The 11,257-nt window shown below is 34.1% G+C and overlaps 1 protein-coding gene across 15 annotated transcripts in view; it reads left to right on the top strand.

Moving 5' to 3' along the window:
* Positions 1 to 11,257, top strand: part of Lrrc7 (leucine rich repeat containing 7) — a 483,929-nt gene that overhangs the window by 151,362 nt on the left and 321,310 nt on the right. For 2 of the 15 annotated variants that reach the window (XM_031375984.1, XM_031375977.1), the window contains one exon: positions 3,322 to 3,397. The exons of 12 other annotated variants lie outside the window; for them this stretch is intronic. In XM_031375984.1, the coding sequence (XP_031231844.1) occupies position 3,397 (1 nt within the window). In that variant the 5' untranslated portion in view covers positions 3,322 to 3,396. Of the gene's footprint in view, positions 1 to 3,321; positions 3,468 to 11,257 lie in introns of all 15 variants that reach the window. One more of the 15 variants, XM_031375978.1, reaches the window with a different exon arrangement.

Below are 11,257 nucleotides of genomic sequence, written 5' to 3'. Positions count from 1 at the left end.
TTTGCTGTTGTTGTTTTAAAATGTCAGTGTCCCACTAATCACCTGAACCATTACAAATATCCGATTCTGGTAGAGATAGAAGCAAGCTTGCCTAGATTTTAAAATCCTACAAGATTCAAACACATATTCTTATAAGTTCAGCCATGTGTTCCTTTCAACATAGCAAACAGAAAATTGATGAGTAAGAAGAGAATTTTGTCTTTAAAATGGCAACAAGCCAGGAGTTCATGTTTGTAATCCAAGTTCTTGAAAGGATGAGGGACTCAGGCAAAAAGATTCTTATCCATTAGAGGCCAGCCTCTAATGAGAGATTCTAAAAATGCAAAATAAATAAATAAATAAATAAATAAATAAATAGCTATGAAAAATTAAATGTATCACTTTTTAGTAGTAGAATAATGTATTTTGACACAGTTTTATTTGTCATAATAAGACAACAATGAGTGCTTAGATTTTAACAATTTATCTCATTAAGTGAAAACAGATAGTGAACTTCAAACATTGTGGCCATTTTGTAACTGACTCCTGTTTTCTAGTTTGTAGACCTAAGTTGTATCAACAGTCTTTAGTTGATTGTAGAATGGCTATTCTAATAACAGCAGCTATGTTCCTGCTCATTGCAGTTAAATCTCGCTTATCAAAATCTGACAAAATTTAAATCCACATGAGATCTAATATAAAAGTTATCAAAGAGTCTTTAGTTATAGGGAATAAATTAAATTATAAAATGCTAAATCGGCATTTTATTTTCCCCAAAAAAGTATTACCACTAAAAGATGTTAATATCCTATGTGTATTAGACTTTACCCTAAGAGCTTTGCTGGAACATAACACTCAGTAATCTTGCTAGATTCTAGAAAAGTTTACTTTGCCCCTTTGTCAAGCTCAATGGTCAGCTATCATCTTCATAAGAATATTTTTTAGAATTTACAAGAAGCAAAGTGTATACAGAAGTTTATTATAAAGAGAAGCCACAGCCTTTTGACAGGTTACCTTGCTTCACAACAATGTCAGTTGGTCTCTGTTACTGTGAAAAAATATCTGGGATCATCAACTTCTTTGTAAGGAAAAGCTTATCTGGGCTGTTACTTTCACAACTTTCAGCTCAGGAACAGTTGGCTTTGTTGTTTGTGGGACTTTTGTGAGACCAAACATTGTGGTAAACTGCATGATGAAACAAAGTTATTCATTTTATGAAGTCAAGGAAGGGAAAAGGAAAGAGAGAGAAAGAATCACTTCAGGTTCAACACTCAGTGGCCTAATTTGCTTCAACTAGATTCTGCATGTAATAAGTTTCTTCACCTCCCAATAGTTCCATCGGATGGAAACTAAGCCATTAACATATGGCTTTTGAAAATCAGTCTAGATTCAAAAAGCAGTAGCAACATGCCATCTCCCCAGGAGAAGATGGTCCATAAACACACAAAGCTGCTCTGAGTCTCTGCTCCCCTTTTAGAGGACAAACATATTGAGAAGCTTTCTCATGATTGATATCTCTTTAGAAGTTCTCATGAAAACAGAAATTCTTCAACCTTAAATGAATATTTAACCAATGTATGAAGTGCTTACACTCTATACAATGCATGGTCTTAAGCAGAACTCTAAGGGTGTGTCAGAAAGAACAGTCTAGAGAAAGCAGCTGTTTGAGTCCTTGAGATATAAATCTGATAATAGGAGGCATGGAAAGTTTGAAGGACTAAAGGACCCATAAACATACAATTGAGAACCAAAAGATACCCAAGAGAGGAAGCCATTGACCTGAACTTTGAAGTGAATTATAAAAACTGGCCTGCAGATATCTGAAGAGCAAGAGAGCTTAAGCAAAATGAAGAATTGGTTGGGAGAATAAAGGCCACGTCTCCATTTCTGTGTAAAGAAAATCTGCAGCTGTATCAGTATTTGTATTTCATGACAGGGAATCTGGATCTTTTTCCTTTGACACAATAACAAGTCTATGAAGATGTTAAACCACAACAATTCTAATTTCCTTCTCATCTTTTATTGCTATTGTTGTTTATGTTTAGTTCTAAAAGATAAATTGTATTTCACTTTAACAATGCATGTGTAATCAGAAAATTACTTGAACCTAAGCACATGATTTGCTAAGCTTTATTCCATCTAAGACTGAGCATTCAAACAAATAAATAATTGTATCAATTAAATGAACATAATCTTCATCATTTTAATTGCTATTTATATGCTATCACTATGTTTTGAATTTTCCAAAACATCCTTTAGCATTCTCCCTGGAGACAAGCCCTTAGTATGTAATTTCTTCCATATATAGTTGGCATAATTAAGCACATCTTGAACATTTCCTCCATCTCTTTACCCCGCATCGTAAATATTTATTTGGAATACACACTAAGTGAAAATAACAATGGAAGCATTTTGAATTCCATTAAATTCTCCAGCTCTATCTAACTCTACTTAGAATAGATTGTTTTCAGTTCTATAGTAAGTGCGGTGTGTGTGTGTGTGTATGTGTGTGTGTGTGTGTGTGTGTGTGTAATCTGGATAATTTAATAATTTCCTAGAGATTTTCTTATATAAGCATATAAGCTATGGATGGAAAGATTTTATATATAATAATTAAATGAATACTTTTAAAGTACTTTTTAATATTTCCCACATCAGCCATGGGTAGAATACATGCAGAAGTCAAAGTAAATGTATATAACTTCATTCACCCACAAAAACTACTCTTCAATAATTTATTATTACAAGTGTATGAGAATATGTTAAGGTCCATTTTGTTTGTTTTTTTTCCTTTATGAATAATATATTAAAGACATCAGCCGTGGCCACTTCTGCTTGGGAATTGACCACTTCAAAAAAGATTGTTTTGTTTCAAGATCATCAGAAATTACTGAATCCCTGTTTATAGTAGTGAGAACAAAAACAGTCATTCAAATGGAATTATTGGAAGTTACTCTGATCTGTAAGAAATAACTATATGATAATGATACTTTCCAAGAAATTATGTTTTTCTAATTTTCCAAATAAAGGAAGGAGCACTTTGTGTTTGTCATTCATTTAGCACAGTATTAGAGCAGCAAGGAGAGTATTATGGTATGCATAGTCACTCACAGGGATGGTGTGTCACTTGAAAAGCAAAGGTTCTGTCACACATTGAATTTGCACAAACATGGCACAAATGTTTGAGTGTTGTTTAGGAACTGACACTGAGAGGAAGTGTAGCAACTAACAGCTAGGAAAGCCTCTGAACATTCTGTTCTTGCTTACTGTGTTCATTTAGATGCATTTATTAATTTATAAGTACACTTAATTAAAATTGTTTAAATTTTCTTTTTTTTTAAGGAGCCCGCTACATGAAAAGAATGCAAGTCAAAGTGCCCACAGCCTAGAAGTCTTCAGAGACAGGAGTGACTAGCAAGTAGATACTATGATACTTCCTATGCCTGAGTGTACAGGGTTCAGTCGTGTTCTGGGGATTTAACTCTATGGTGACTAAATATTCTTACAGCTTTAAAGCGATGCTTAGTAATATTTGTGCTAAGCTCTACTACACCACAAAAAATAATTAGGAAGAATAAAAGCCATCATGGGTCTGGGGAAACTCATTTTCTGTCAGTAATAATGAAATTATTTTTTAACATAAATGTGAGATTAAGTACTGTGTCTTCCCCCAGGCCTAACTTTTATATTCCCAACTCAACACTTATACAGTCATTAAAAAAAGTAAATGAATCTCCCAATTTCTGATGACATATTCAACCACAGCACAAATGTATTAATTCCTATCATAAACCATTTGAGAAAATTATTTTGTAATCATGCTTTCACTTGAAGGTTGTGTTTCAAAACATCAAGGTATTACAAAATAAAATGCAGGCAGAGTGCAGTAACAGTGCACTTACCAGACATTTGCGAGAGAGATTCAATGACAAAACCATGCAGTGTGGGAATGAATAAATTAATTGGGGACCTCCACATAAGATTAAATGACTAGCAAGAGAATTTTCTGAAAACCTGTTGACTTCATGTTAAAGTAGCTAAGGCTGGTTCTCCTCAAATTTATCTTGAATATTATAATGCAATCAAATATTTAGGCCAAAGGATATTAGAAGTACATATATTAAATTTTTTATAAGTAGATTTGCAATTACAAACTGTATGTCTTAATATTTCACACATATGCACATAAACACATTATCATTCAAGGTAAAACGTAGTACCATAAGTTCTTAAATCTTCAAAATAAGTACAGTAAGTTATTAAGTACTTTTTAGTATTAATATCATTGTAACACATTTGCCAACAAAAATATTTAAGAATTATGGTGTTCAAAATTGAAATTTTTACATTGTACATAAATTTTTGTTTTTAAAATCCTGTAGTACAAGACAGTTCTGTAATAGAAAATATATAACTTGTATTTGAGTTGCTTAGCAATACAAATTTCTAAAGAATTATACAACTCATGAGAAGTATCTTCCTTTTCAATATCTTTTGAAAATTTTACAAATGAAAACTTACAGATGATAAACAATTCATACATAAAATTTATCAAATGTTTATAGTTGAGATGACACAATTTGAGAAGTATACTTAGCAATAACTAAGTAGAGATAAAAATTTATAATGTAAACTATTTGCCTTTAAGACATTTGCTTACACATTTAGAGATTTTTATAATGGGCTGGCATAAAGCAATACCACTTACAGTTTGAAGAGATGTGAAGGAATGCCTTTAAAATTCAGTCTTTTTATACAGTTCACCTAAGCAACCTTTATATTTAAGGGGGGATATTGTGAAAGTTTGCTTGTAAATACTTTTGTGTATATATCAAGAAATAATTAAAGAAGACCATGATTTTTAGAAGGCATGAAGGAAACTAAAAGCAGAATTGCTCTTTAAATAAAGGGAGAATAATAGGTGGCAATTGCAACTGGACTGTTGAGGATATGGTGCTTGCAACCAGGAAGTTGACACTTGAAAGAAACTAGGTGTAAATGCTCAAACTAAAGAGGTGGTGACAGAGAAGGGAATACATTAATTTGAAAGAAACATCTTGTACATGCAGTCACAGCTGCATGTGTTCAAATGTGTGCCTGCTGTGCTGTGTCAGGGAAAACAATATTTCTTTATAGTCATCCATAGCCTCTGGCTCTTAATAATCTTCCCAGAATCAGTTCAAATAATTCCCAGCATGGAAAGGGAAAGGGAGCATGAAGTTCCACCATCTAGCTGAAGGCCTTGGCAATTGATGGCTGCTGAGAGAAGGAAAGTCAGTTTTCTTTAAGGTTGTGACCTCCAGTAGATTGACCATGTTCAGCCTACCTCAGTCAGTGCAAGGCCACATATCAAGAAAGCATGGGCAGCATAAACTTGACTTGTTAAATGAAGGAAACCGTCCCGCAGCTTCACTTCATTCCATGGGTGATTCACGAACAGGGGAACTCGAGATTCTGTAAAATAAGCGGGTAGGGAGGACAAAGAAGCGACACCAGGAAAAGTGCTTATCGAGGTGTAATCTTTACTTAGAGAAACGGGATATATATACTTGAGGCGAAACAGTCAAAAAAAAGAGAGAGAGAGAGAAAGTTGGGTAGGAAGGGAAAGAATGGTACTTCTAGAGGAGTTTGTGGAGGAAGGTTAAGATGATAAGAGACTGTATGAAATTCTCAAAGAATTAAAATTAGTGGGGATGGTACATGCATACTCCACAATAACTTTGGATGAATAAGCTGTGACCTGAAACATTTAAAAAATAATAATAAAGGAAGGGGCAGCTTACTTCCAAGGTAGGCTGTTACAGTGGCAACTGTGTTTAACAAGATGAAGTCTCCTGCCTCTAAACTCTGTAAGCTGAGAATGATAGCTTGGAACCAAGCCTATGGGCTGAATTACCCAGATAGAGATTATGTTTGAAGCCACAAGAACTTAACCAAGCAAAAATTGTGTTACAAAGTGAAAGGTGACCATTACCCAGGTCAGTTCTGAGGCTCAAGATTCAGTCATACAAATTCTGTTTGAAGGAAGTGAACCATAAAATAAGAGTGAACTGAAACTAAGGAAATAGCATAGAAGTCATTGGATGTCCAAAATTTCTGAAAGTTCTTGGGTAGGGTGACTGGCAGAAAAAGGTTCATGCCTTGCAATTAGTCAATAACTGAGATGGGTAACTAAGCCAATCAACATTAAGAGAGAGAGAGAAATGGTCAATGAATCCAATATGACACCTTCATGCTTTGGTTTCTTCTTGTAGAGACCAATGGGAGATTTTTTTTCAGATTTACCATCAGAAAGTTCAGTTTTAAATTCACATCTTATTTGCTGAGTATCATATTTTAAATACTCTAAAACTCCCCATAATTTGAACAGGTAATTCAATTCAATATATATTAGTTAAGGAAATCTTATTGTCTGCTAAATATGTATATGATTATTTTATATGTCTATTGATAGATAAACATGCTGATTTTATAACTCAGCTATAATGGCAGTGTAATGAAGAGTAATGTGCGAATGTCTTATGTCATGTTGATGTAGAATCCTTGAATGTATACAAGGATGCATGTATACACAGTGGTGGTAAAGCTGGGTCATATGGAAGTTCTATTTTGGAAAATTTTAGAAACCTACATTCTGATTTTCATAGTGAACAGACTAGTGTACATTCAATCCAGCAAGATTGTATGAGACTTGCCATTCCCCTCCTTTCTCACCAACATTGGTGTAAACTTTTTCTTGTAGCCATTCTAACTGAGATGAGATGGAATTGTAGTGAATTTCAATGTGCTTTTTAATCTGTATTCTTCTAGATAAAGTTATTTAATATCTTTTTTGTGTTACTGGCCATTTGAACTTCATCCTCTGAGAGCTGTCTACCTGTCCATTTCATTGTCCCATTTGTGTTTGGATTGTTTAGGTTTGGAGTATTTGGTTATGTTCGCTACATATTCTAGATGTTAATCATCTGTCAGATGATTGGCAATGACTTTCTCCCACTCTGCAAGCTTCTCTTCATTTGATTGTTCCCTTTGAAATGAAGAAGCTTTTTAGTTCCATGTGCTCTCATTTGTTACCTCTTGTCACCATTTCCTAATTATAGTCTTTTGCAAGAAATCTTTGACTATGCCTATATTTCGAATGATTTTCCTATGTTTTTCTCTTACAGTTTCAGTTTCAGGTGACACCTCAGATTAACATTTGTATATTTTAAATGAACTTTTATACAGGGTGAGAGATGGAGAGGGAATTCCATTCATTTATGTGTAGACATCTATCTTCCCCTACACCATCATAAATGTCTCTTTTGGGAGGATGGATTTATTCCTTGGTCTCTAAATCTGTTTTATGACATTGCCACTCTGATCTTTGGTCCCTTGGCTCTGTAATCAAATCAGATACCATGGTGCCTGGAGCAGGCCTCTTTTTACTGAAGATGGCTTTGACTGCATGATGTCTTTTAAACTTTCCTAGGAATTTTTGAATTTTTCTGTGAAGAATGTTCTTGGAATTTGGAGGGGATTGTATGGAATCTGTAGGAAAAACTTGGTAATATAGCTACATAATTTTACTATATTAATTCTACAAATACGTAACCATGAGAGACCTTTTCATCTTCTGGTGTCTTCTTACATTACTTTTCTTCAGTGCTTTAAAACTGTAGAGGTATTTCATGCTCTTGGCTAGGTTTATTTATAGGTGTTTTTGAAGCTGTGTGAATAAGATTGATTTCTCTATCCATTTCTCAGTGTGTTCATTATTGTTTATAGGAAAACTTCTAATTTTTATATATTAATTTGTTTCTGATAACTTTGTGAGGTGTTTGTTAGTACTAACTTTTACTAGTTTTACCACTTCATGCCCAGTATCACATTTTGTGCATCAGGGGTAATTTGATCCTTTAAGTTTCCTATTTACACACTTTCATTTCTTTTTACTTAGTTCACTTTTATAGTGAAGACTTAAAGCACTGTTTTGAAGAAGTTTGGTGAACATAAACACTATTATTTCATTTCTGATTTTAATAACACCTTGAGGTTTTCCTTATTTAATGAAATATTAGCCTTTTGTCACACATATTTGATTATGTTAAGGTACATTTCTTCTGTTCCTAGTTTCTTTGGGTCATTTATCATAAAGGGCTGTTGAATTTTGTTATAGACTTCTCTATATTTATTGACATGATCATGTGATTTCTTTGCATAAGTCTAATAATATGATACAATGATACTGATATAGTGAATTATGTTTTGAATTAATCTTTAATTTGTAGAATAAGGCCTTCTTTGTTATAGTAAATGAGTTCTATTTTGTTTTTGTTTGTTTCACAAATACATAGTAGAATTGGATTTGATTAATTTTTAAGAATTTTTGCATCAGTATTCATTAGAGACATTGGTTTATTATTTTTTGTTGTGTTCTTATCTGCTTTGATATCAAGCTAATACTGGCTTCAAAACTGAGTTTGATAACATGCCTTCCTTTTTTGGCCATGGAATAGTTTGAGAAACATTTTGCTATTTCTTATTTAAAGGTCAGTAGAATTCAGCAGTGTCAACATTTCGCTTTTGTTAGTTGGGAACTTTGCTACTCCTTCTCAGTCTTAACTTATTTATAGTCTCTTAGGCTACTTTTAGGTAAGATTTATCTAGAAAAATATCTGTTTTTCAAATTTTTGAGTTTATTGGTATTTAGATTTTCAAAGTATAGCTAAACATACTTGCAATTTCCTCTGTGCCTGTTGTAACATTTCCCTTTTCTCTCCCGTTTTATTAATTTGAGTATTCTTCACAGTGGTTAGTTTGACCCACAATTTGCAAATCTCATTTGTCTTGTAGAAGAACTGAGCCTTGGCTTCATCAAATCTATTCATTTCCATTTTATTGGTGCCTTCCTCGTGTTTTGTAGTACTTTCTATTTATTGAGTGAGATCGGCTTGTTTTTACTTTCCTAAGGTCTTATAGTGCTTGTAATATACAAGTTAATTATTTGACATTTCTCTGATGTTTTAATGCAAGCATTTGTAGATTTAAACTTCTCCTTAGAGCTACTTTCCATTGTGATGGACAGGTTTCAGTATCTTGTAGTTTCATTTTCGCACAATTGTAGAAAGTTATAAACTGCTAGTTTCTTTCATGACATAACCATCACTCATATGTTTAAGTTGTTTCATCTCTAGGATTTTGTGTTATTTACATTCTCTTGCTGTTGACTTTTAGTTTTACTCCACAGTAACCAGATAGAATAAAAGAAACATTTCAATTGCATGAGGTAAGGACTGCCCTATGTCCTAAGATGTGGTTTATATTTTAGAGAAAGCTCTATGAGCTGCTGAGGAGAATGTGTATTCTGCAGTGTGAGCAGAATACCTGTTAAATCCATTTGACTATAATCACAGTAAACTCAGGTGTTTCTTTGCTGATTTTTTTGTCCATGTCTATTTGTAAAAGTGGGTTGTTGAAGTTATACATTATTATTATGTAATGGTCAACTTATGATTTTATATACATTAGTGTTTGTTTTATGAAATTGGGTGTGTCAGTACCATGTTGTTTTTATTACTATGACTCTAATATAAAGATCTTGATAGTCATCCCTTCAGCACTGTTCTTTTTGCTCAGGATTGTTTTAGCCATGTAGAGTCTTTCATTGTTCTGTATAAATTTTAGTATAGTTTTTTTCCTATTCTGTAAGAATGAGATGAAGATTATTGAATCTATAAGTAACTTTTAGTTAAATGGCGGTTTTCACAAGTAGGTGTCCTAATATCAAATGCTTATCTACTTAAAATTTACTATTATCATAATAGATGGTGAGCCCAATCAATATGAAATAATACTCTTTATCTTTTTTAATTTAGGTTTGAGAAATATTTGTCAGCTAGTAAGGTCTCTAACCCTGCTTGCTTTCTAGTTTTATTTCATTCTTTCACCCTAAGGCCTTGCCAACAAGGTGCACTCTTGCAGACAACAGCAGATGGGTCCTACTTTTTTTATTATTATCTTTATATCTGTAGAGTCCAGCTATTGCTCCCCCATTCCAGGTCCCCCCTTCCACAGTTCCTCATCCCATTCCTCCTTCCCCTTTATCCAAGAGGATGTTCCCCACCCCCTGCCAGGCCTTCCTAGTCCCTGGAGCCTCAGGTCTCTTGAAGGTTAGGTACATCTTCTCCCACTGAGGCCAGACCAGTCAGTCCTCTGCTATATACATGTCAGGGAGCCTCGGACCAGCTGCTGCATGCTGCCTGGTTGGTAGATCAGTGACTGAGATATCTTAGGAGGTCTGAGTCAGTTGAGACTGCTGGTCTTCCTATGGGATATCCCTCCTCCTCAGCTTCTTCCAGCACAGGGAGCCTCCAGACCCAGAGAGGGTAGTGGAGGATGTACAGAGTAGGACGCTGATGTGGCTTTAAAGTCTAAGGGTCTCCAGACATTCTAGCTCTCTAACTGTACTGAAATGTTGATGTTAACTTCCAAAATTCCTAAAAATTTTCTTGCTCTTTCTGAGGGTAAAAGGCTGCTGACTTAGGCAATTAACACCTGTAGCCTCACAGCTGAGGATTAAGTAATGTGGCCTTTGTTCTATCTATGCAGGAGCTGCATAGCTAGTCGAAGCCACGGGGAAAAACAGGGGACACTTTGAAAAGTGATTATAGCATTTATTACTAAGTTGTAAAAAGTTTCTTATGAAAGATATCTAAAAAGAGGGGGAAACCGTGAAGATCCTAAGTGGGGCAAGGGAAAAATTCTCTCATCTACTTGTCCTCAGTACTTATACACCAGTCAGAATACACGATCACATGTTAAAAAGTTCATCACAAGTTCACACAAAAACTCAAATCATAAATTGAAATAGAAGTTTACAACAGAGAGTGTTTACATGCATATCATTAGGAGTAATTATCTGGCTAAACATCCATCACCTGTCACAACTCCACAGGTTCATTAAAAGTCAAAAACAATAACTAAGTTATTAGTGAAGTTTTGCATAGATAAACTCAGTCAATATTTTTATCTTCTGTCCTAGCACCTATAATAAATAGTTAGTTCCATTTTTATTACCTTTGGCTAATTGTTTTTACAATCTCTTGGAATGTGCTCTGAGAAGGAGAAAGTCTGGTTACTATCTAAGAGCAATTAACTGGCGACATTTGGGAGACTGGCAGAGTTATCATTGCAGTTTTGACTATCAGAAAAGGACCTAATAGCAATCACACTATAAAAGAGCTTAATAATCACTGATATAATTTTAGGAATTCTTATAGGATCATCATTAAGACTT

Source organism: Mastomys coucha, unplaced genomic scaffold, assembly GCF_008632895.1.
Source record: "Mastomys coucha isolate ucsf_1 unplaced genomic scaffold, UCSF_Mcou_1 pScaffold16, whole genome shotgun sequence".
Lineage (NCBI taxonomy): Eukaryota > Metazoa > Chordata > Mammalia > Rodentia > Muridae > Mastomys > Mastomys coucha.
This window is presented reverse-complemented; position numbering and strand designations above follow the sequence as displayed.